This window comes from Zosterops lateralis, assembly GCF_965231275.1.
Source record: "Zosterops lateralis genome assembly, chromosome: 7".
NCBI lineage: Eukaryota > Metazoa > Chordata > Aves > Passeriformes > Zosteropidae > Zosterops > Zosterops lateralis.
The window spans coordinates 4084010-4109625 of NC_139767.1; the positions used below are offsets into that span (position 1 = coordinate 4084010).

The window sequence follows — 25616 nt, forward strand, 5'->3', positions numbered from 1 at the left end:
TTCCACATTTTGGTTGTTATTATTTCTCCCAGAGTTAGAATTGCAAACTGCTTAGAGACTACTTTTCAGTTGGTCATTTAGTAAACTTTAATTTTTTAAATTTTTAATTGTAAGAGTGACAAGTGTCAATTACCCAATGCTTACCCAAGCATTGCATGGGTAAAAATGTATAAAAGAAAAGAAAATTAATTGATGGATACCAGCATGCACACAAACATGCCAGACTGAATTTCTGAACTTATTTAAAGTTGGGCAGGTGTTGACTTTGCTGTATTCTGGGGCTTTTTTCTCGTAATAAAAATTTGCTTCCTCAAAATTTGGTCAGTTGTATGTTGGGCAGTTCTCACCAGATACAAACATATACTTTTTAATTGATAAAAAAAGAAAAATGTGAGATATTCTGTTCAAGTCCACTTGAGATGTGAAAAGTGCTTCCTTTTTAAAATATTTGTGAATTAAACACACTTGTTTTTCAGGTGATCCTCCCCTCCTGCACTTGTGTTTACTGGTGCTTTTGGGTGAGATTGAAGTAGATCAAAATGTTCTTAGCTTTTATGGAAAAGGGAAAAAACACCCTAAAAGAGAATTAGTTGTCAGTGGTCCCAGAGGTGTGATCTGACCCCTGTGGCAGGTTTTTGTGCTGGGGACAGAAGTGACATTACCAGCTCAGGTTCAGCAAGTGGATAAATGGATAAAAGTGGATAAATACAGCTGAAATAAACCCCACAATAGAGTTCTCCTCAGTGCCTCTGCCACAGCCCAGCCTTCCTGATGGATGTTAAGCAAGCCTTGGTAGTGTTTATGAGAAACATCAGCTTCCCTAATCGTTCATTGATCTGTTGTTCTGGGTGGAATGATGAAGTTTTCGCTGTTATTTTGCTCTGCTTCACTCAGATTCACTTGATCCGAACCGAAGGACAATTTAAGATGGCAGGGCACAATTTTACTCCCATTTACTCCCAGCTGACAGGATAATTCTGGTTTTGCTGTTGGGAGCTTTGAGTGCTTAATCTGTGCTCAGCTAATATTAGTTGTAATTAAGGGAATGGGCTGTCTAGAGCTCGTTTTTACACTTCATCACCTGAAAAAGAACCTGCAAAAAGAACCCTTTTGCTTCTGGTGTCATTTTGACTTTCTTCTTCACCCTCTGCGGGGCTCCCTGTCTTGGGGCAGACCCCTGGGGAGGGCAGCACCTTCACTGGCTTTGTTCTTATCTCAGGGTAGCTATTTTTAGGTTTAAAAAGCAAAAAATTGGCTATGTTTGGGCTCATAGAGTCTGTTAGGAGACTGGTTTGTAGACTGACTGGGTGTTCCTGGGGTGCAGGACACTGCTGGACACAGGGACAACAAACTTTGGAGTGCGAGTGCTCATCTCCTGTCCAAAAATGGAGATAAAGGGCTTTTTTCCTGATAAATATGTCAGAACCCTGTTGTTTGGTGTGTTTTTTAAGCGGATCATTAGGCATTAGATATGTCAAGGATTAATACTTTCTCCCCTCAACACTCATTTTGTTTTATGCTGGAATCTCCTCCTTATCCAGGGACTGATGCTTACCAGGCTCAGTTTCCTTTCTGTCTTTCCTGAGGGACAGACCCGTGGGAAACGTGTTTTTCCAAGTGCCTGCAAGCCCTAGCAGGAGAACCAGAGTGGGAGATGGTGGCACTCACTGTTGTGAGTCTCTCTGCCTTGTTGTGAACACAGATGGAAGCTGGAGCAGAGCTGCTCAGACAGAGCAATAGGACACCTGTGTCCAGGATTCCTGCCCAGGGAAGTGTCCAGCCTTGAATTCAGAGGATGAGAGGTTCAGATCACGCCTGACCTTTGCACAAGGTGCAGGGGAGGAGATCTGGCTGCTGGTCCCATCTGGCATGAAGGTTTGTGAGGCAGTGTGGAAGCCAACAGGCATCTTTGCAGGGACTCCAGCAGGGTTGGTAGTGAGCTCCAAGTGGGCAGGGCTCCATTTGCAGTGAGAGTCATGTTAAAACTTGCAGTGCCTGGCAAAGTGACAGTGCTGGCCAGGAGTGGCTGAAACTTAGATGGTTTCTGCATTCTCAGTGCATTTTTTTTAAGATGGACCAGTAAGCAAACACCCAGCAAATCAAAAACCAGGTAGAAACCATCCTGCAATGCAGGTTATTGTTCTGCATTTTTCATTCCTATTTGAATTTAAACCCAAATGAAACAGGCTACTAGATTTGGTTGCTTAGGTGGTTGTTTCCTAGGAAATTAGAAACCCTTTTGGGTTCATTTTCATAATTTTGTTTTGCAAGCATGAACATGGCAGTGTCTCCAGCAAATAAATGTGTGTTGCAATATGGTGGAAGCCATGGGACTGCAAAGAACCTTCTGGTTTGTCAAAATACTTGCCATGATTTGTCATTTCAGTTGGTTAAGCCGAAGTGCAGGGCTTCTGAGGCAGTTCACAATTATCAGCAACAGAACTTTGTCATTTTCTCTGGTGGACTATTTTTTTTGTTCTATTTTGGACTTTTTTTGGCTCTTTTTTTCAAGTTTGGAATGAAGATTTGCTTCTCTATGTGTGTGTATGGCAGTTCAGTCCTGTGCTGAATTGCAGCCCTATCAGGTGGAATTGCTGTTTGGCAGTAAGACATTTCCTAAAAATAGAAAATGTGGTTATAAGTGACAACAATTGGCAGGGAGGACCTGTTCAGATGCAATTTTGGAACTGCTTTTAATTTTTTCCACTCAATTCCAAGTTAAACATCCATTTAAATTAATTAGAGCAATCACAGTGTCCCTAGAATATCAGTGGAGAAACTGAAGCCATGAGTGTAATTTAAGTATTTCCTGAATTCTGAGGAGATGCTAAAAAAAGCCAGCTTAAAGAAATTTTTGCATATGATGAAAAGCAAATTCCTGACCAAACTGGCTAAGCTCAAATGTCTGAAGGCAAAGAGCTACCATGAAAGTGCTGTAAAGCTTCTGATTATAATGAAATGAGTGTCCCAGGGTATAATGCAGCTCTACATTTAATATTTAGCTGCTAAACTGTTCTTCTCAACCCACCTCCACTCACTGGGCTCTCATCAGAGTCCTGTCAGGACACTGGGCTTTGCTTGGATGCCAAGCAAGACTGGAAATGGCTCCACAGCTTTTCCAGCAGCTTCAGCTGAGCACAGATGCTTGACTTCAGAAGGACAGCTACTACCTCGATTTTGTGGCCGAGAAATCATTCCTTCTGTACGCTGCCACACGAATTAATAACCTTGCAGGCTTTTATAAGCCTAATTAAAAGCCTTGTGCACACTTAAATGTGAAAGCAAAGAGCAAAGAGCTGATCCAGCAGAGCAGGATCCTGTCCTTGGTGCTGCAAATCCACTGCTGCCTTTCTTTATTAACGATGCACACATGAGAGGCTGAATTCCCTGCCTGCTGTTGCTTGTCGGGTTGTTTTTATTACAGGATCAACTGGAGTCCCCCTCACGTTGGTTGTAGTCTGGGCACATCACTCCAAGCAGGATTTTTCTTTCTCAGTGTTTTGTTTAAAGTATTGACTTTGCCAAAGGGAAGGGAAAAGTGCATGCATGCACTTAAGCACACAAGTAGTGGTATCAATTTCTAGCCATTAAAATATACACACACACACCAACACACGACTGTGCAGTGGATGCAGGCACGGGGTTAGGTGAGCTTTGAGAAACAGACTCAAGAGACCCTCTCCAAAATGGAGATTCTGCCTCCAGGATCTGGCCAGGAGCATCCTTCAGCCTGTGCCAAGTCCTGCTGAGGATGGTGGGGTCGTTGTAAGTGTTGAAATGACATTTGCATATTTTTAGAGCATTTCTTTCAATTCCTTAGAATGAACTTTATTTTCTATTTCTCTGCTTTTGGGTGTTCTGAATTATTTTACCTTACAACTTCTTAAGCTTTTGGACTTTGAAAAACTTTTTCTAGTTATCGGGTTTTGGGGTGATTTTTCCCTTTCCAGACCAGGCAATCAATTCCTGAATATTATTCCTGAATAAAGCAGGAGGTTTATTGAGCAGTTCGTCTAAAGCCAGCAGAGATTTCAGCCAACTCAAAGGTGCAGCAATCATTTTGCTAATGGTCTGGGTAACAGTTTTGATCGAAGACTGGGATATATGTGCGTGGATGGTTCCAGGACTGCCAGGTGAAACTTGGAGATGAATCTTTGCAAATGTTCAGCCATCGGTTCCATCTGAAAGTAGACAAAATGGGTGTTAATACAGATGTTGTTATCTTTATTTCCTCTTGCAAACTGCCCCCCCCCCCCATCTCCCATCTGTTCCTGTTTGATGGTGAGCCCTTCCAGGGGTGTTTTCCATGCTATGTCCCCTCAGTCCAACCCTGAAATACATGGTATAACACAGAGTTACTTGCAGACAGACAATCTCATCTGAACTGTGGCATTGCCCCAGTGGATTCTGCTCGTGTTCTGCAGAGGCCTTTGACCTGCTCTCTGCTTGGAGTTGTGCAAAGCCATCCTTTTGTGAATCCTTAATACCTTACAGTGAATTTCTGTTCAGGTTTCAACAAATTGATAAAAATGGCCACCTCTTTATTTTCTACCTTTTAAACAACTAATTCCAGTAAACTCACTAAAATTAAAGCAGGAATGTGCTTGAAATCATTAAGTAGAAAAAGGATTTGTTGTCTGGGTGGTTTTTTTGATTTGGTTTTTTTTTTTTTTTGTCTTGGGTAGCAGCATCTTGTCCTAAAGCATCCACTGTCTGGAGAATTCAGGACAATTAAAAATGGACCATGCCTGATGTGTCTGTTCCATTTGTGCCTTTCAGTCCATCCGGGAAGTGACAGGCTACGTGTTGGTGGCTCTGAACCAGTTTGAGTACCTGCCCCTGGAGAACCTGCGCATCGTCCGCGGGACCAAGCTCTACGAGGAGCGCTACGCCCTGGCCATCTTCCTCAACTACAGGAAGGATGGCAATTTTGGACTCAGGGAACTTGGCTTGAGGAACCTGACAGGTAAGTGAAGCTTGGGAATGTGCTGGATTGGTTGCAAGGAAAAAAATGAGCTTGGTGGGTATTTGCCCAGTGCCCTCACTTCTCGGGTTTTATTGGGTTTTTTTTGCCTGAGATTCCAAGGCTGATGGTTTGAATGGGTCTGAGGGAGTGTTTTCCCCTCCTCAACCTCTGAAGGATTTAAGTCTGATTCTGTGTCTCTGTTCTCGGTGTGGTGTGAGGATGATGTGGAGTCTCAAGGTCTTGGTTTTCTTGGTTTCTCGTGTTGTTTATTAATTCTTATCTTACAATTCTCTGTGTCCAGCCAAGGTGTTCACAGCAGCTCAGACACGATGTGACTCCCCCTGTGATGGGAAGTCACTCTGCTTTTATTCAGATAACAACGTGGCTGTTATTTACCATTTCATACCAATGTCTATCACCTATACTGAGTCATTTCTACTTTGACCCAATCCACTAAAACTACCTTGTGCCCACATCACTACAGAAGATGGATGCCAAGGGAGAAGAAAAAGAACCCAGGGCACCGCCCTAAAATCTCCATCTTATCCCCTTGCATCTACATTCTAAAAATCCCAAAACTACAAAATCTTCTACCTGGTGATAACTACACTACTGTCTGTCACATATTTGTGACTTGCAATTCTTCTCTCTGTTGGATGTTTTTTCTCATGGACTAAGATCAAAGCCTGTGTCCTCCTGGGCTCTGTGCCAGGGAAACCCCCCTGCACAGACCCCAGACCCTCTTTCTCGGGTCCCAGGCCTCTCTACTGAGGTCTGTGACCATCCAGGGCGCCCAGAGGGATGTCCTGGACTCCAACACTCAGTCACTTGCATTCTGCAGGAGACTGAAGTACCACAAGAGCCTGGCAGTTGTGTGTTCTCGGAGGGGTTTGTTGGTTCATCATTCTCTTTTTTGGTTCACAAAAGTACTTCTCTCCATAATGATCAAAGGCTGCCTGTGGGAGCCATGGCAGGAGCATATTTGAAATAAAAACAGTTGTTGAAAGAGTATGTGAACTTTTTTTCTGTGTGTTGATATCATGAGCATGTTGGTTTCCTTGTGATCCTTGATTATTGCATGTGTTGCTTCAGGTGCTGAGTATTTTCTGCCAAGTTACCTTAGCTTGAGCATCCCCTGTGCCTCTGTATCTTTGGTTTATTTAATTTTAGAACTCCTCTTTCCTAAGCAAAAATAGGGCATTACATATAGTGAGAAAAGCACTTATTTTTTGAGCCAAAAATGTAAGCAAAGTCCACAGCTTTATGTTTACCTGAAAATTCAGGGCTGGATCATGCTGTGGAGTAAATCAACAATTAATTTCCTCTGTCTGAGGATCCAGAGTCAGTAGTTTGGGAGATTAAAACTTGCTAAATATCAATGGACTGTGACAATAAAGAGCAGGCAGTGGCTCTTCTTAGGGAGTTTACTGGTAGTATTTTATTTATACCTGGTTCCTCATCAACTGTGATCATTTCTACCCTAAACTTTGGGAATTTTGATGTGGCCTTGTATCTGCTAGTGGCTGAAAGCTGACTGAAAATCACTGACCTGAGCTGTCTGTGGAGATTGAACCTTAGTATGGAGAGGTGGGAGTCTTCTGAACTATATTTAGGCACCCTTCCCTCTCTGGTTTTTTTGTCCGCCAGTATTCAGAGTAGAACGAGTGCTTATGGTTCCCTGTTCAGCCTCACCAGGCTGTACAGCATGGCTTTCAAAAGCAGGAGGGAAAAGAAGGTCTGAAATATTCTACAAAATAAACCAATTTGGGATGACTCTGATTAGGCTCTTTCCTCTGGTAATATTTTTAACAATTTTCTTTCCTGAGACCATCATGCCAATATCAGAGTGCTTCCCAAATGTCTCTAAATCCCCGCCATCTACTGCTCTTCACTCTGTCACTGTCATAATCCAATTTCTTCCTCTCCTGTTCCCATATTTCATCCCACCTTTCTGATACAGGGAGTTCATTGTGACTGTCTGTGCCTTAACATCATACAGAGCCACAGCTTTGGGTGATAACAGCATTATCTCTTCCTTTGTGTACGTTTTCTGTTCCTTGAGTCTCACAATGCCTTTTAAAGACACTAGGCTGGGTGAAACTGAGACAGAGAGGTGAGGTGAGGCCAGAAAATGATGGGCCTGAGGTGGTTCTGCCAGGTGAGAGTTGTACTCTTAGAGCTCAATTAGCCATGGCTTGGCTGCTCAGTAGGGTAAAAAACATTATCTTGTAGGCTTGTGCTCAAATTTTCTTCTTGAACCAGCTTCCCTGTGCCAATTGACAGCTCCTCAGACTCCAGAGACGCCCTCTGGGAGCTGCTGTGACGTGACAGACACAGCACCAAAACTGCCCAGCAAGTGGTTTCATTTTCTTTTTCAGTGTCTCAAGAAAACTGGCCTTAGCTCAGCCTGTGAATCTCTCCCAACATGAGATCATCACAGCCACTTCTTCTCATTTAGGTGTTTACAAAGGCCTCTGATGGGATTATTTGACTTGAAATGAATTGTTGTCTCCTGGAAGAAAAGTGCCCTAATAACACCAGCGGGTCTCCATGGAGCACTTAAAATAGCTTCTGGGTGCTGAGCCGGTGTGTGCTTGAAAGTACCCTTAATGTTTTTTAGATAACATGCCAGAGTCTCTCCAGCAGCTGTTCTCTGCCCACTTTGTGCACTGGTGAAGATGCACCGGGCTGTTTTAACCCCCAACCTGCCTCTTGTTGTGCACACTCTTCCCCCAGAGCATGTTCATCCTTCATTAATTTTCCTGGCACATCCTTAGCACTAGAGGCTGCATAAAAATAACTGGTGGATGTGGGAGTTGGTGATGTTGCAAGGCTGCCATGGATCAGCTGTATCTGAACCTATTCTTTAGGTTTACCCCAGAAACCACGGGTGAGCTGCTCAACTGAAGGAGCAGCAGCCCCCACGAGCTCACATTTCTTCAAGTCCAGAGCAGATTTGAAGAGACTGGCTTTGAATCGTGCATCTCTTCCACTTGAGTAAAATATTACATGGCTCTTGTCTTGCCTGTGAAGAATTGTCATTCCAGGGCTTATGCCTTGTTCGCAGGAGTTGGGGAAATTCTTTTTTATTCGTGCAGTGCTGGATGATAGGCTCCTGAGGGTGTTTCTGCCTGGTACCACACAGCAGACAAACACAAGCCCTAGTCCCTGTGTTAAATAAATGAGGAAGCTGCTCTCACCTGCAGATTTTCCTCAGACACAGGGTTTCAGTCTCCTGTGCTGTACCACTGCAGTATTTTCTGTGTGTTGTTGTTAACAGCTGTGTTTTTATTGCCAGATATGACTATCAAGTTTTCATATTTAAATGTAACTTTAAATGCTTGAATTTCCTCCCTTGCACGATATAAAAAAAATGACAGCTGTGAAGGCAGTTAGTTTTATCTCACACAGAAAACATGATCCAATTCTCACTCATGATGTCTGTCAAACCACAAGGGAGTTTTGTTTGTATAGCTCAGCCCAGGACTGTGACCTAAAATGCATGTGACAATTGCAAAAAATCTTAGCTATAAAAATCCTCTTCTCATTTGTTTTAAAAACTTAGTCAATGGTTCCACAAACATGTCAAAACCAAACTGACACTGAACTAATGAAGTGGCTGCTGCCATCTCAGCTGGACTCATCTCAGTGTGCAGATCCAGCTGCCAAGCAGCCTCACAGTGAAAAGGGGGGTTTGACATCCTGGCTGTAAAAGGAGGGTTTGACATCCTGGCTCTATTCTTCAGCCTGAGATGGGCAGAGTGAGTGGTGCGGAGGGAGAAGGAGTGCCAGCTTCTTCCAGTCATTGCCCAGGAGCCTCTGCAGGTCCCCTCAGCTCACTCAGTGCAGGGGCACCATCAGTGCTCACATTTGGAGCTCTCCAAGCACAGAGGGAACCTGATGGCTGCATCTCATCACAGCATTTATCTGCCTGACAAGGGAAAGAGGGATAACTCACAAGTGCCAGGACCATTTAGGAAGCATCCCCTGTTTTCCTCTGTGCAGATGAGTAAGAGAGATCTACAGCAAATGATGTGTCTTTGAGCAGTGACAACCTCATCTTCCTACTGGCCTTGGGGCAGCAGCTTCCGTGTATCCCTTGAATTCTTTGAATATCTTGGAATGAAGTGGACTTAGCAGTGATAAGTGCAGTAACACAAAAAAGAAACATACCCACAGCAAAATATTTGGGTGAGGTTTTTTTGTTTGTGTTCCAGAAATGCAAATGAATGATAAATTAAGATAACTGAGGTTCCAGTGAGAAATGGATGTATTGCAGCTTAAACCATTTATCAGTGATAGCCAAACAAAGGAAATCTAATTTGATGAGCAGGAGAATTATATAAAAAAAGGACCATTTTCACAGGTGTAGAAAGTAAATTTTGTAAAATTGTAAATTTCCCCTTCAACAGATTTTTGTAACTGCTTTTATATCTTTTAATTTTTGATAAAAAATGTTTTTTATTTTCCTGCAGAGAAAAATTCTTATGTTTGATGGCTATTTCTGTAATGTTTTCAGTATTTTTTCCCCCAAAAGGGAACTGAAAATGATAAAGGATACTTCGGAGCAGCATCACTCCTTAAATAGGTTGCTTTTTGAGAAGTTTTCTGGATTTTTTTTCCTTAACAAGCTCATTTACTGTAATTATATTGCAGCTCAGTCAGGTTGGAGGGAAGGGCATGGGAGGAGCCGAGTTTTGTTGGCTGTGCCTTTTTTGGACCTAAAATTCTTTTGGAAATGGTGCTTGGAGGATGTGTGAGCAGGACCCGAGCGATGGCACATCAGGGATGAAGGCCACCCCCTTCTTCTTGCCTCGATGACAAAGGCTGTGCCAGCAGCCCCTTTCCTTGGAGGACATGCGGGAGTTCCGGGGCTGTGACAGCCCTTGTGGCACATCCCGCATCCCTTAATCGCCGCGGCGGATTCCCGGCATGAGCCGGGGAGAAAGCGCCGTGTAACCCGCCTCAGGCTGCCTGTGCAACAGGTGGGCGAGGCAGCGCATCCCTAACCTCGGAGAGGGGTTGCTAGGAGACCTGGAGGCGTGAGGAATCGCTTTAAAAATCCCTGCGGCCCCTTGGCGTGCGGGGCTGCCGCGGGAGCTCTCCGGAGGAGAAGGAGAAGCAGGAGCGGCTCTGTGAGTGCCCGGGCGGGCTGCTCCCCTCCATCTGCCCTGCCCACAGCAGCCAGCACAGCTCTGTGGGGAGGAGAGCAGGCAGGAACACCGCCTTTCCCAGGGGAAGTGTGGCTGTGCAGGGTTCTCAGTGTGGTGCCACACACCTCGGGGACAGGCAAAGAGCCAGCCCTGAGTCCCCCTTGCTCGGCCTGTCCCTATGGGAGAGAAGGAAGGAGGTTTGTGGCTGCCCTCAGGCTCAGAAATGCAAGTGTGCCTGTTGGAGCATGGCTGGCTTTTCTCACCCTGTTAGACTCTTTCCCAGGGGAAAAAAAAAATAATTAAAAAACCCAAAACCAAACCAAACAAACAAAAAACCACAAAACCCCACACAACAAACAAACAGTCCACCAAAAAACCAACCAACCAAACAAACCCCCCCATATACAAAAACCAAAACCAAACCCCCCCCAAAAAAAACCCTCAACAACAACAAAAAAACCCCAAAACCCACCACCACCACCAAAAAAACCCAAAACCAAAACCAAAAAACACCCCAACAACAACAACAAACCCACACAAACACAAAAAAAAAAATCGTCCTGTTCCAGCTGCTGCTCTCCTCAGACATCCCAGGTGTGATTTGACAGCTGGGAGAGAGAGCCCAGGACCCAGGCCTGGTGGCACTGGAGCACTGCTCCCTGCCCCTTGGCATCAATGCCTGGCAATGCTTCCAGCCTCTCCTAGGCTGCACATGTGGCCCCGAGGAATCCCACATAAGCAACCTGCAGGCTGAGGAGCAACTGCCTCCAGCTGGCAGAAAACTGCTCACAGGTCTTAGCAAGGTAAAAAAAAGCTGTGTTTTATATGAACAGAAGTATATACTGATTTTGAGCCTTGTGAAATTTCTATGCATGAGTTTATTTTGTCCAGTAACAAAGTTAGGACATTGGTTTTTAAATTTCAGCAAGGCTAGAATTTTGCGCAGTGTCTCTGAAGGGTTTGGGTATGCTCTTTTCATGCTAAATAGTATAACTAATGTCTGTGATTCTTTGCAACTCATTGATCAACAAATTGTGCTCAGTTTCCTTTATTTCACAGCACTTCACTGTTTTCAAATCTGTCTAAAGTGTTAATAATGTGCAACCTTGTTTGGAATGACTATGGCAAGGATTTAAGCAAAAAGCTCATCCGAATAATGATATACTGGTAAATATTTTAAATTGGAAATTCAAAGGGTTGCCTCAATGTGCTGGTATTCCCCTTCCCCTCAATGCTTTCCCATGAACTAGGAGTTACATCTGTTGCAAAAGGTCTAAACCATCTTATTGAAAGTAATGCACAGCATTACTGACGTGAGCCAGCACTGTCATGCAGCAGGATAACTTCATGTCACACAGCCTCTCCTGCAACAAAGCAGGGCTTAAAACCAACGGGAGGAGAAACGAGGCCAAATCCTTATCTGGTGTAAATTGGCTTACTTGCTTTGATTTTGTAATGAACTGAAATTTAAATTGCCTTTACTTCGTTCAGTGAATAATTTAATTCATACTTTAATTTATAAATTAACTAGTGTCTAACATCCACTTAAGGCCTTTTAAGGATGTTGTGTACACGGTCTGCCAGGATTAATACCAGCTAATGACAGCTGACTGAAGGCATGTCTGCCCTGGGAGCTCTGGCCAAGGATCCTTGAGTCAGCATCCAGCCTGGCTAGCTTTGAGAACGGTGTTGACCATAAAATGTGGGCCTTGTGCTTGTGCTGAATAACCCAGCAGATCATTCCTGTCTTAACTATGGTCTCTGCAAACAGAAGCACCTTTTTTTCTGGGCTTTCAGAGTCTTAATTATGTGGCTGCTGGGTAAAGAAGGGTCAGCAGGTAAGGACTTGGGTCTAGGGTAGATGGAGGAAATCTAGCCCTGCAGTAATCTAATTCTACTACTTGTGAATCATACCACTTCTACAACAGAGCAAATAATGCTTGCCTGCTTTAATTAGACCAATTTTGAGGGTGTCGTTGAAAATGCTATTCAGAGAGGATCTGGTGTGATGTGGGATTCAACTTTAACACTGTCAAATGTTAGTTTAAATGTCATTAAAAAATACATCCAGGTATGTTGCCATTGTTACCTGATAATGCCATGTAAAATAATAACACCACTCATTCTATTTTTCCTTGGCAATTTCTCTCTTCCCCCTCTCTGCAGTAGTTATATCTGTGCATTTTTCAATTATGAAGCAAGAAATTCTCCACATTCTGGAGGTGTGAAATGCCCTTTAGCTTTCTGGAAATGTGGGCAATCAAAATAAATCCAGTACCACTGAAGCCTTGTGGTAATGGAGTAGCTTTGCCTGGTTTCCGTGATTCCAGAGCTTCAGCAGCCTGGGGATTTCTCTGTCTGCATGCTTTGCAGGGAGTTAAACATCTGAACAGAGTAATCCTTCCATTTCAATCACACGGTCAGGAATGGGAGACATTTCCAGATATCCAACTTTGGCAGACAGATCTGTGCTGAGCTGCACTATAACTTAACTGAAGTGCAGTAAGCGTTAACAGTCGGGAGGGATTGTACAGTTTATGGTGACAGCACTGCTGAGCAAATAGATATCCCAGCTTCCCAGCAGCCTGGGAAAGAAAGGAACAGCTGGATTGTGCGCCCCACCCTAGGCTCAGTCTTGACTAGGTGTTCTAGACATTTAAATCCTTGCTGCTCCAGTAGTATATCTTTTTCAGATGAATGAAAGAAGCATTGCTTTCAGTGGTTTTTGTTTGGTTGGGGATTTTTTTATTTTTTTATTTTTTCCCTCTTTCTCTCTACAGTCTTCTGAATTCATTGATTTTCTCATTTCCTTCTGACAGGCTACAGCTGACAAGGAATTTTGTGCTTTTGTAAAGTAATTAAAGTCTTGTGTTACATGAGGAATGTAATCTATCTCCACTCCCTGGCCAAAGGCAGGTTGCTGAGCAGGACAGTCCAGTTGTCACCATCCACACTGGGGACATGAGCTGTGAGCCACTGGTGGGGCAGAGGGACCAGCCTCCAGCCCTGTGGAGCTGCTGACTTCTAGGGCTCAAAATGGCACAGAATTGTAGGGATCAGGTGTCAACTCAGTGCATGAACTTCAAGCTCAGCAGAGGCATTTCAGTGACCTTGCACATGGGTGTGGAAAGCAACATATCCTCACAGATCTGCATTTAAACCCAAGTCCAAGAGTGAGCTCCTTTTTCTAGCTTTTCTTGCCAGCCTATAGAAGTAGTAAGTTTGGGTTCAGGTCACAATTTGTTGCAAAAAGAAGGAAGTCCTGAGTTCAAAGAAGGTTGGATCAGACCCCCAGGTTTACATACTGGAAGTAGTTGCTGTCCCTAGGATATTTTCATGCCTGTTCATTTTCATGTCATTTGCTGCAGAGAGAAATTCCCTAGAAACCCTATATGGAGGGACTGGTGAGGCAATGAACCAAAAACTTTCCTTTGCTGCATTTAGCTGCAGGAAAGGCCCTGCAGACAGGGGAGACAGAGCAGCCCCCAAACACTCAGCACGGGGGTGAGTGTCACGTAGGCTGACAGAGGCAAGGCTCCAGCACAGCCTGCCTGTTCCCTGGCTGCACACAGCCTGGTTCCTGCAGTGTCACAAAGTCTCAGCCTGCCCAGTACGGGGATGAGTCTCATCAAACCCCCAGGGTGTATTTGCAGCTCGGGTTGGTCTGCAGTGGCCTCGGGATGTGCAGCAGTGCAGAGCTGGCAGTGAGCAGCAGGTCATTAAGAGATTATCTGAAACAGAGTTTGATCACACAAGCTTTGTCCACTGGGACGCAAAAGGGAATCACTGCTGTTAACAGGATGTGTTGGGTGTTAGTCTGTAAAAGAAGTTGCAACAGACTCAGGCCCTCTGCAGTGCTGCACTGACAGGTGCTGCCTGCAGTGTCCAGGGTGAGGAAAACCCTTGGTAGCTTCCGAATTTGCCCGCAGGTAACAGCAGTCCCTGGTGGGGAGCAAGGGGTTTGCTGTCAGGAGCGTCTTCCTGTGACCGGGGAAAGTAAAGGGAGCTGACAGTAACAATGGTCAATTGACTGACAATTGCAATCGACCCTTCCTGACCTGACTCCCTGCCCCGGGGGAGTGGAGGTGCTGCCCGGGATGTATCCGAGGGCTGCAGTTCCAGGCAATGGGCGTGAGTGTGCTGTATAAACAGGGAAAATGCAGGAAGCATCTGCCCTGCACTGAGGCAAGCCAGAGATGGGCAGGAAAAGGTAACCTCGAGGGCAAATAGAAAGAGAAAATAGAAAGAGAATAGAAGGAGGAAAAGAGAAATGCAGCCCTGCAGCAGGGAAATCAGAGTGAACAGAGGTGGGAGAGTGGGAAACAGCTGAGCAGGTGCCCCAGGAGGAACAGCAGCTCACCTGGACTGTACCTGCATGGAAGATGAAGGAGCAGCCAGGCTGTTGAATACAGACCTGCTGGAGTTCTCTGGGACTGCAGGCTCCCTGGTCAGTCCCACCTGCCTTCAGCCACGAAAAAATGAGCTGTGATGGGTGTGAAGTGCCAGCGTGAGGCAGTCAGAGCTGGAGGCAGGTAATATGTGCGGACACGGAGCTGTCCGGGGGCTGCAGGAGCCTTTTGTGCAGCACCAGGAACATGCCTGCGGGCGTGGAGTGGGGGAACAAAGGTATCAGATGAGGAGAACACGCTGGAGGCCTTTTGCTTTGATGTTTGGAAATCGCTCAAGGGGCTGTCTTCTCTGAAACCCCTTTGCCTTGCCTTTTTCTCTCCTTTTCCATCTCATTGTTTTTCTCCTTGGTGAAACTTTCATAGATGTACTCTCATTTCTTTAAGGCTTAGAAGTGAAAGCACATCCTCCCGTCCAGCCCTGGTACAAATGCTGTGCTCACGTTGGAATTCCTCGGGGAGCTGACTTCTGCTTCTGCTTGTCAGGAACAGCCCAGCAGCGTGCTTTGGGTTTGAAACTCCTCACTCAGGAGGGGGGAGGCAGCACAGGAGGAAGGGCAGCATCAAAGGCATCCCTGTCTGCCACGCTGGAGGGAGGAGATTGTGGTGGTGGTGCTTTGGGGCTTTTTTTTTTTTTTTTTTTTTTTTTTTCTGTTGGTGTGTTTTAACTGGCTGGCTGGACACGCATTCAGATTGATGCCACAGGCTGTGGGAACTTTGGATGCTGGTTCCATCAGCAGGAAGGGCAGTCGCCTTCCAAAATGACTCTGGGGTACAAGTACCCGAGGGCAGGATGAGTTTACATGGGGAGGTTCAAGATGTTCTTGCTTAAACTGCTGCTCTTCCTCTCCAGCTTCATGTGTGTAGATTTAGTCAGGATGATTGGAAGATTCTTGGGGAACTTTTTTTAAAACTGAAAAATGTCTGACAGGAAAGCCTTCTGTGAGAAAGGAACAGTTGGAAGAACAAGGGGGAAAGTGCTGAAAGTACTAGGCACCACCTTTCTTTTTTAAATGAAAAGAGCTTTTCATGATTTCTCCTAACAATTAACTTGTATTTTCAATCAAACAAATTATGTTAATTGAACAATAATAATTGAATCTGGTTTAGACTGAGTTTTATTTTATGAAAGCAAGCTGGTTCCTTCTTGTTAAGCCAAAGCAACGTCAAATGCAGCTGAACTAGTGGTGAACTTCAGGTCATGACAGAGTTCATTCCCTGGTTTGAGGGCCCAGGCCAAATCCTGCTGAAATGACTCCTTACTAGCATTGTACAGGAAGCAGAGTGGATGTGGAGCCCAGGAGATGGTTTTCTCCTCTCTGGTGGAGTTAACTGAGTTTCCTTTCCATGAAATAGTCATCTTCCCCTAATATTCTTTACAAACCTCAGCCAGTTAAAGATCCATTATCCTGAACACAGTGTTGCAAACACTAATAACAAATGCAATGTGGAGGAGAGTCAACCATTAATAAAAACAACAAAAAAGTCATAGTGCAGAAAAGGTTAAGGCAAATCCAGGGAGGATGAAGGCAAAGCCCCCTGTCCCAAATGTGGTTGATGGGAAGCTGGGCTGGACACAGCTGAATGTGTCCTAGGCTGTGGAAGGAGCACCCAAGGGCTGATAAAAGATTTTCCTTCATGTTGAATCAATAGGTACAAGCCATGTTTTGGGAGAGTTGGACGTTGATTGGCATTGGCAGGACATCCAAAACCTGGAGTATCCACAGCATGGATGTGTCCTGCCAGTCCCACCGTGACCAAGCAGGAATTAATTGTGATTTGTTCTGAAAAGGTGATACCACGCTCCCTAACTTTTTGAATTCCTTCCATGGCACTCTTCAGTTGGATGTCAAAGCCCCCATTCCAGGGGTTGCCTGTGGCTGTCCTGTGCTCACAGTAAGATGCTCCCTGGAGTGCTGATCCAGGTGTGCTCTGCAGGGCTGCTGGCAGGTGGAGGGGACAGTCCCCAAACGCTGCAGCAGCAGCAGCAGCCAGGCTCAGAGGCTCTCCTGCTTTAGAGAGGGCTGGTCTGTGAGTGAGGCTCCATGCCTTAAAAGCAAGCACAGAGCTAAAGGGTGAGGTTGCAAGGGCAGCATGCTCCTCTTTGTGTGTCAAAGAAGAGCTGAGAGGGATGTTTTAATGGCTGTGAATGCATAACAGCTTAATCCCATGGGCTGTGCAGTTAGCCCTGTGCCAGCTCCATAAACCTCACTGCAGCCCCCGCCTCATCCAGCAACAAGACTTGTAGATGTTCAGAGCTAGGGGTTTTGATTTAATATTCAGAAGCATTCAGCTTCCCAAATAAAGATAATAGTTTTGCTAGTTGAGAGATTTATTAATATGTTAACATGGCCTCAGTTTTAAGCCTTCTATTCCTCCCTTTCTGGAGAAATGTCTTGCCACAAATCAGCCTTGAAGTTTGGAAAAGTAATCAAAGCTCTGCTGAGCAAATTTGATGACACTGATGGGTTGAATGAGCTATGACCTCTGCTGGCCTCATTCTGCTCCATTTCCCCTTCAGGCTGGTAGCAGTGGCTGGAAGTAAATATTAATCTGCTAATTTATCCTCTAGTATAAATAGAAAAAAGTGTTTTGTCAGTGTGCCTGTCCAACCTTACTGCTTTGCCTCTGAAGACAAAGTGGCAGTGCTGCCTGTATGTTTCTCTGCTCAGGGGACTTCTCTCAGAGATACATGGAAGGGTTGCTTTCCTCTCTACTTTCTTAGGTGAGTAATTAGAGTTGTAATCTAGGGTTTAAGGATAGCCAACAAAGAAACCTTGCTCGGGTTTAAATAAAATTGCTCCTTAAATTGAAACAAACCCCACATGAATGTTCTTTTAAATCCATTTACAAGTGCCTTGTATTGATTTAGCCTACTTCAGTAACTCAGATGAGCTAAATTGATGTCTGTGCACTAAGTTAAGTACATTCTCTTGGGATTTCATACCTGGCGAACTGACTTGACTTCAAAACTGATTTCAGTTAACCAGTGCAAGCTGTGTGTGAAGAACAGACCTTTCTTATTTGTTGCTGCTGGTTTGGCCAAGAGCAATGTGACACCTCGTGGGAAAAGGTATCTTTGCCCTGTTAACTGGGTGATGCTGGGGTGCCCTACTCACCCTGCCCCTAAATTTGATTTTGAAGTGATACTACCATTGCCCAAACACCTTAGTAGCAGCCTTCCTTCTGCAAGGCAGCTGTTTGAAAAAGATTGTTTAATCCCTTTTTTTTCCAAGGTGCTCTGTCCCCTGGTATCTGGAGAAGGAAGAGAAACAAAAGCCTTGCAGACCTACTTCTCTACCTTCCTGCCTAATATCCCCCAGCCAAACAACAGTTGGGAGCCCTCAACCAAAGATTTCTTTCCATTTTCAGACAAAACCTCTCAGCTTTGGCTGAGCTTGGTATCTCTTGTGCCACATACCAGAGTCCCTTCAACCACTAAGCTGGCAGGCTCTTTTTATCTCAGCCACCTAGAGCTAATCTGAAGTGCCCAAACTGACACTTGTGGCCAAACCTCTGCTTCACTTGAGAGTGTGGAAAGGAATTGAAGCCTTACCCACCATCCTGCTGAGCATGGCAGTGAGGGCCATGGTTTCCCTTTATTCCTCGCAGAGACAGGATGTGGGATATGGTTCAGGTGTGCCAGTTACCACAGATCTGTGAGCTGTTTGTTCAGAAATTGTCACTCAGCATTTGAGCTGTGATAGCTGGTGCTGTATAAGCTCTTTGCACCCTAAATGGATTACAGAAATGTGGTTTCCCTGGTTTTCACGTAGGATTACTGGACCTATTACCAAGGTTTAGATGGTGAGACAGTATTAAACAGCAGCAGCAGAATATCCTCAATATACATTGAGCTTTCTTTTACTTGTTATGGAAACTATTTCAACATAGACATTTCAAAATTAGGGGCTGTGTTCCTGTTTTAAGTCATAGTTTTGCAAGTAAATCTAAACTTCTATAGATGACAAGGTGTAGACCTGAGCTACTCCTTTCTAGATAAGAGTCAGCAGTTTACAGAGACCCATCTGTGAGCAGCACTTTCCAGCTGTAGCTCAGAAACTCCTTGGAGAAGACTGAAAAAAAAAAAATAGCCCCTGTGCTAACTAGCTCAGTGTGATCAAGACAGGAGGCCACCAGTGGTGGACCCAGGGAGCTGGATGAAGCAAGGACAGGGAGACAGAGCAGCTTCTCATGGAGCACCAGTTCTGCACGTCCAGAGCTCCCAAGGCAGCCAAGTTTCATTTCTGTTTGAAGGGAAAGGGGGTTTGAGGGGAAGGATTTGAAAGGTCAATGTGATAACTTGCTGGATGTCCTCATCTTTGAGATACAGCACAGAGGAAAGAACAAAAGATGTTTGAAAATGGATCTGGTGCGTGATGAAAGGTGGCATGACGGCCCTATTGAAGGTGGGAGAAGGCATAAATAGTGTATGAGAGAATGATAGGCTCTGGAAGATCCTGAAAGTGAATAAAATTTGCTTTTATTTGATGTGATGAGGAGACATGAGGTGCAGGGAGAAGAAAAAAGATTGTTTCGAGTGGTGAGCAAGGGAAGTAGTCACACAGTGGAATTCAGAAGGAAACAGAGAAGGGTGAAATTGCTTCTTAAAGGAGAGATCCTGTCATCAAGACATGAGAAGAGCCTGGACAGGAGCTGAGCATTCAGTGATAGAGAAAAAAGAAGGCTGTGTTAGAGAGGACAGAGGTGGCATAAATGTGTCACACAGATTGAGGCTCTGGAGAGGTGGGAGGAGAAAGGGCTGCAGGTGGCATTGGCTGGGGCTGAAGGAGGGCCTGAGTTTGTTCTCTGTGACAGTTATCTGCCTGGCACTTAGGAATGTATTGTCCAGCTCTAATCTGCAATTGCCATCTCCAGGTGTATCTCTAAGCACCTCCTGGGAGATTTTGTCAGAAAGGGTGGATGCTGAGCAGCTGGGGAGGATTGTCCAGCCTCCCCTGCCACCGGAGGCTGTGCTTTCTAATGTCAACACATTGTCACGCTCACAGATGTCACCAGGAAACAAATACTGACTTTTGCAACACAGGCCCATTCTCAAGGAGAGAGACATGGATGCCAGAATAGAGGATTTCAGTAAATGCACAAAGAAGCTGTCGTGGCTGAAGTTTACCTTGTGTTTTTCTTCCTCTCACACTTGGTGCATTATCTAAAGAGATCTGTGAGTGAGGTGGTAAAACAGGGCTTTTTTAATTAGACATCACCCAGCAAACTGATAAAGCAAACAAAGCAGCCAACCAAACAGCACAGGCATGAGCCACTTCAAAATAATAATGTAGCAAGAACAATAGGGGAGTAATTCACAGCTCCCTAAGAAATTTTCGCAGTTCAGAAGGGGTGAGATAGCAAGCAGCTATTGACTGTTTTCCTTTCATGTTTTCCACCTGTCTGCCTTGTGATTGGGAAGTATATTACCTGAATCCTTGCGGGAGTTTCCCCAGTGTTGTTTTAAAAGCCTTGCTCTGCAAGAAACAATCCTAGTGGAAACCGAGATGTGGGTATGAAATGAATACAGGGAATGGAAGGAGAGTGACAGCTGATTTAAACTAGAGTTCAAATTCTTTATAACTTGGGTGATGTGCAGGTGGACAGGAGCAGCTCCAGCATTTCCCTAAGCCCCTCTGGGCTGCTCTGGCCTGGCACAGTGGGGTGAGCTGGCACAGGGGCTGCCTCACAGGGGAAAGTGGCAACCTCAGCACATGAAGAATTCATTGCTTCTGCAGCCTGAGGGTGCAGGGTGGTTGTGAGCTCTGCCTTGTGCACAGAGCCCAGGGATGGAAATCCCAGCTGCCTCCTGGCTCAGCTGCCTTTGGAGGTGGAGTGAGGGAACCCAGCATGAGCCACAGAGGCTTCCCCAGGCACTGAGCAAACATTTGGGCTGCGGGCCAGGAACGTTCCCCATGCTACCAAAGTCATACTGTTCACAGGCTGGGAGCTGAGTGGCCTGAAGCCAGCCCAGAACATCCACTTGAGATACCAGGAAAGCAGACCTGCTGAAACCCTGACCTGATCCAGAGCTCTGCAGCAAGGCACAGCTGATGTGCTGTCCAAACTAAGGAGAAGAAAAGAAAGCTCTCCTCACACTGAGTGAAGAACTAAAGGGATCAACCCACAGCTAGATTTCTTCTCCTTCAATATTAGCTTCTTTATTCCTAAAGGAGCATTTACATGCTGGAGAGATTTAGTAGAGATACTCATTGCAAAGGAATAAGATGGGGAAAAGAAAATTCTCTGCTTTGTTGCTTCTCTGCACATGTCTGTCTGTCTATCCCTTCAGCTTACCAGTTTTCTTCTTGTGGCAATATTATAAGGATCACTTTCAAAAGCCAATGATCTAAAATAATAACCCCTGTTTTTAAAACGTGGCGATGGCCACGTATTTAAAAAGAGAGAAGCATGTAACTCACATTAGTAGAAGTTAGCTATCTAAGAAAGAACCTTTTAAACTGGTATGCACTAGGAACACGAGTCCACTTTGGAAAGGGTAGGGCACAATCCTGGAGTGTCAGGTTCCTGTGCTATTCTAAAAAAGAGATTGAAGGTCTTGAGTTACATACACAGGTTTATGAAAGTCAATTTGTGGACTTTTCTGAAAACCTTAGGTGCTCAAATTTTGTGATAGCCTGAGAATTTCAGCTTCCATTTAAAAACAAATCCATTTCCAGACATCACAAAGGCAAAGCAAAAGTAAAAAATATGAATCCTAAATTCTGAGAAGATGGACTGCACATACAAAAAATAACATTGATTATTTTTAACATCTCAACATTTTTTGGACGTGATGTCTTATGGGCTGGCCAAGATTCTGGAATGCTGGGGGTTGGTTTATCCCACTTTTGTAAAAATAGCACATGTCTAGCAAATGCAAAAAAGCTGAAGAACTTTCCACACAACCTTTTATTGTGTGCTTGCAGGGTGGGATAATACTTCTAGGTATTATTAGAGGGTAACATACTTCTGCTTTACTTTTAGAAGGTCCTCGTTGGGACTTACTGGCAAATGTACAAGTCATTTCTATTTGTGTGAATACAGTGTAGAAGAGGAAACTTTCTGTTGCTGGCCACTTTCCAGGCTGCACTATCTGTTTATTCCAGGCCACGTGTGGGAATGGAGTCATAAACAACCTCTTACTTTGGCAAAACCAGAACACTAATCACCTTTGTATTAGCTCCAATAAATCCTGAAAAAGTAAATCTTGTGGATTAAAAAGATAATAATGTGCTAATCCTTTCTGTGGTCACTAACCATTTTAAGCTGTTCCATCTCTCACGCCTGAAGGATAAATCCTCTGGCTCTTGATGAAAGGCTAGATAGTGAAGTACGTCTGCACATCAAACACAGCAGTCCTTATCAACAAACACATTCTTCTCACTCCTGCAGATAATTTTTGATCCACTTTTACCTTCAATCCTAGATCTCCCTTTTCCTCTCCCAACCCACAGCCTGATCCCCTGTCACCATGACTCCTCACTGATGGAGAGGGGGCCTTACAGAAAGACCTTCCTGACTGGTGATGGGGGTTCAGAGTTATTTCTGGCAGAAACTCTCCCCATGTGGAAGCAAGTAGGAGAAATTTCTGTACACTCAGTCTTGTAGCAGTCTCATCCAGCTAGCCCATTTTATAGGTTAAGTGAATAAAAAAAATAATTGTTAATTACATAGCAACAGAATTTTGTGGACATGCTCTGACACCTGTTAAAGTGAGGGAAGAGGTTTTGCTGCTTTAAAGGGGCCATTTCCCTTGGCAATGGAGTTGCCCTGACTTAGAGCCAGAAGAGGGGGCAAGGGAAGCAAAACAGCTGAAGGCTTGGAGGTGCTGCACACAGTTTACAAAGTTTATTTCTGCTTTTAAAAAAGTGTAAAAAAAAAAATCACAGCTCAAAAATCTCCTGACTCTAGGAAATGCAGTAGCTGGTTGCAGCAGTTTCTGTTGCATTCACCAAACTGAGACATGAAGGCAAAAACATTCTTCAGATCAGTTCCTGCTCCTAATCTCCAATAAATATTTTTAGTGGGTGTATCAAACAAAGCCACAGCAAGTGCCAGCACAGTCTGTAAGCCAGTTAGAGGATTGTTCACATCATACAGCCATCAACACACTTCTGAATTTTCATGTTTGGCAATGGAAGTGCTGTTTTTCTGTTGCAAAGTGAATATCGTTCCTTACACAGAAATGCAGGAACCTCATTGTATGTGGAACAAGCAGTTGATTAAAGATTGGAATAGTAATGAATGTATTAAAGTGGAATGTACTTGGGTAATTGATTAATTGGTGCAGTCTAAGCTACTTGCAGAGCATTACATTCACTCTCTGTTAAATCAATTTTTGTCTTTTGTCCAAGCCTTGTGACTGAGAGCTGGAAAGCACGAACAACTATTGAAATCATCCAGACTGGTTTGTGGGAGCTGGGAAGTGCCCGGGATCCCATTTGCAGCCTGTTGCTTGCCTTGGATTCACTCTTACATTTCATTAGTAGTATCTCAGGGCTGCAGGCAGGTGGAAGATGTAATTAGTAATGCTCTCATCTTCCCACAGGCCACTTTTGCATTTCTCCCACCTTGTTGCTGCATTCTTGAAATGAAAAACCCATGGTCTCATGCAGAAAGAAATGGCACAGTGACATTTTAATTAATGTGTTCATCCCAGGGAATATAGGATTGTGGTGAGAAACTTCTGCCTGGGATAAGAACTATACATCCCTTAGCAACACAAGAATACCAGAAAGGACTCTGTGATTGCATTTGAAAATCACAGAGCACCTGAAAGCCACAGATTGATGACTCTGGGCTAACACCAGAACGACAAGCTCTGCAAAGCAGGACTGTGTTCAGGACTAGATCTTGAGGAACAGAGAGAAGAGCAAGATGGGATAGACTTCCAAGAGCCTGCTTTATGAAAAGCTTCAGTTTCCTACTTTTAATAACTGTTTGGCTATTGGCAAAAAGAGATAGTTTAGCTCCTTTCAGGGCCCAGTGGAAGAAGAGCAAACAATTCAGTAAACTGATGGGGCACTTAAAATGTACAGCAGACTCTGTGCCTTTTGTGGGTTTTCTTCCAGGCTTTTCAAGGTCTGTGCTGCCTTCTGCTACTCCATGGATGTGGCACTTCTGCTCTCATCTAGTGACTGACACAAACAGATCAAACCTCAGTGCAGGAGGCCCAGAGTGTGCTCAGAGGATGTTGGGGCAGTCAGCAGCCCCTCAGTGGTTTTTGTTCTGGAGAGGTGGGAAAGCCCATCTCCCAGGAACTCTCCTCCCTGATGTGCTTCTGACCACTGTAAAGAGCTGCAGCTCTGTGTGCCATCCTTCTCCCTGGTGACTCTGTCCCAGATGGACCTTTCAGGCATCCAGTCTGTTAGTCTTTCTCACGTTTTGTTGAAAACAATGAGTGAGGCTTTTAAAAATATGTAACAAGCAGAAGCTGGAGGAAGGTGAACCTTTAGATTCATTCACAGGCACAGAGCCATCCTCAGAGTAACTAGCTTACCCTTGTTTTGTTATTTGCTTAGGAGTATTTCAGCAGGCTTTGAGCCTAGTGCTTAGAAAAATGCTGAAAGTGAAGCACTGACATAAAATACTAATGAGTAAATTAGTAAAATACTGATTTCCCAGTTAAAGAAGCATATGTATAAACATTTGCGGAATTAGGACCTGGAGTGTTTTGTTTGCTTCTAACCCCTCCAAGTATGCAGTTGTTTGAATGTCTTTCATTTTGATGCCTAAATGTGCCCTTTTTAAGAGCCTTCCTTGCAGTTGCTACTTTAAAGAAGGTTTGTATGTCTAGCTTTTTTATTTCTCATCCAACCTAAAGCTCTACCAAAAGCCAGGAACACTAAACATCAGCTACTGTTTGCATCTGAAAATTAGGGCTTAATTCCCCACCATGAATATTCAGAGTTGGGAGCCCCTAACACTGCAATACAATGAACACCAAGGCTGCAGGCTGCCTCATTCACTTGCACAGGAACTCTTTATTATCAGCAAACATGGTTTTGACAACCACTGTGCAGCAACACGGCTCTATATCCAATACCAACAGAATTTGCACGAATTTTCCTGTTAATTGCTGGAGTGCACTGTGCTCTGTGATGGTCAGGGAATGCAGCAGGGAGGTCTGAGCTTTGCCAGTCACTTGCAATGCAGGATTCAGCTAATGGGAGTTTATTAGCTCCAAGGAACAGCATTTAATGAGCTGCCACCCTCACACCAGGCCTGCTTTCCAAATGGTGAATGGTGCCTGCCAGCTCAGAAGTGATGGATGAGAGAGAAGGAGGACACAACAAGAGGGTTTTGGGATTCTGTAAGCAAACCCACAGAAATCCCAAATGGCAAAGTGGGTGAGCCCTTGATAACCTTTTAGAAATGGAAATAAAAGGCACAGTCCTCTGACTGGCTCTTGGTGAGTTATACTCACAACAGTCTTAACCAAAATGTATGGTAAGAGAATATAAACATCTATGGTTTTAAGCTCCTGTTTTCTTCATCAGCCTTTGAAAACATTATGAATGTGCTGTTCATTATTAAAAAATGGGTGTTTCCATGGGTGGATACTCTTCTGTCAGAGTGGGGTAATTGTAAATTAATATCTCAAATATTCACATTATTTTGAATGTAACTGGAAAAGAAAAATCCTTGATGATGTGCTCTTCCACATCATTGTGATGTAAATATGCTTAATAGCATCACTGTAAAACATGATTCTCAACAGTATTTTGTGTAACATTGAGTGTAAACTGCTCTTTAATTAGTGCTGCTGTTACTTTGATTTATTCCTATAGGATGGTTGCTAGTCTTGACAGCATACCCAGTTCTCCACTCTCTTAATTGATCATTGTGTTGGTTTATTATTTTAATCAGGACTCTGACCTGCACTGAAAAATGCAGAGAAGCTCAATTTGCAGAGACAGACAGTCAAATCTCTTATCTCTGGTTTCTTTAGGTGACTCAGTAAGAGTCTCTCTCATCCTGCGACACTGATTGGCGAGAACAATTTACCACTAAGGCATAATAAGGGAAAATGTAATAAAATGTCACCAGACACTGCTCATTTACAGTTGTTTGGCTAAAAAATAG

At 44.3% G+C, this 25616-nt stretch overlaps 1 protein-coding gene across 2 annotated transcripts in view; it reads left to right on the plus strand.

Moving 5' to 3' along the window:
• ERBB4 (erb-b2 receptor tyrosine kinase 4) overlaps positions 1 to 25616 on the plus strand; it is a gene marked incomplete at its 5' end in the record, with an annotated part of 578832 nt that overhangs the window by 301268 nt on the left and 251948 nt on the right. For both annotated transcript variants that reach the window (XM_083864953.1, XM_083864954.1), the window contains one exon: positions 4780 to 4966. In XM_083864953.1, the coding sequence (XP_083721079.1) occupies positions 4780 to 4966 (187 nt within the window). The remainder of the gene's footprint in view (positions 1 to 4779; positions 4967 to 25616) is intronic.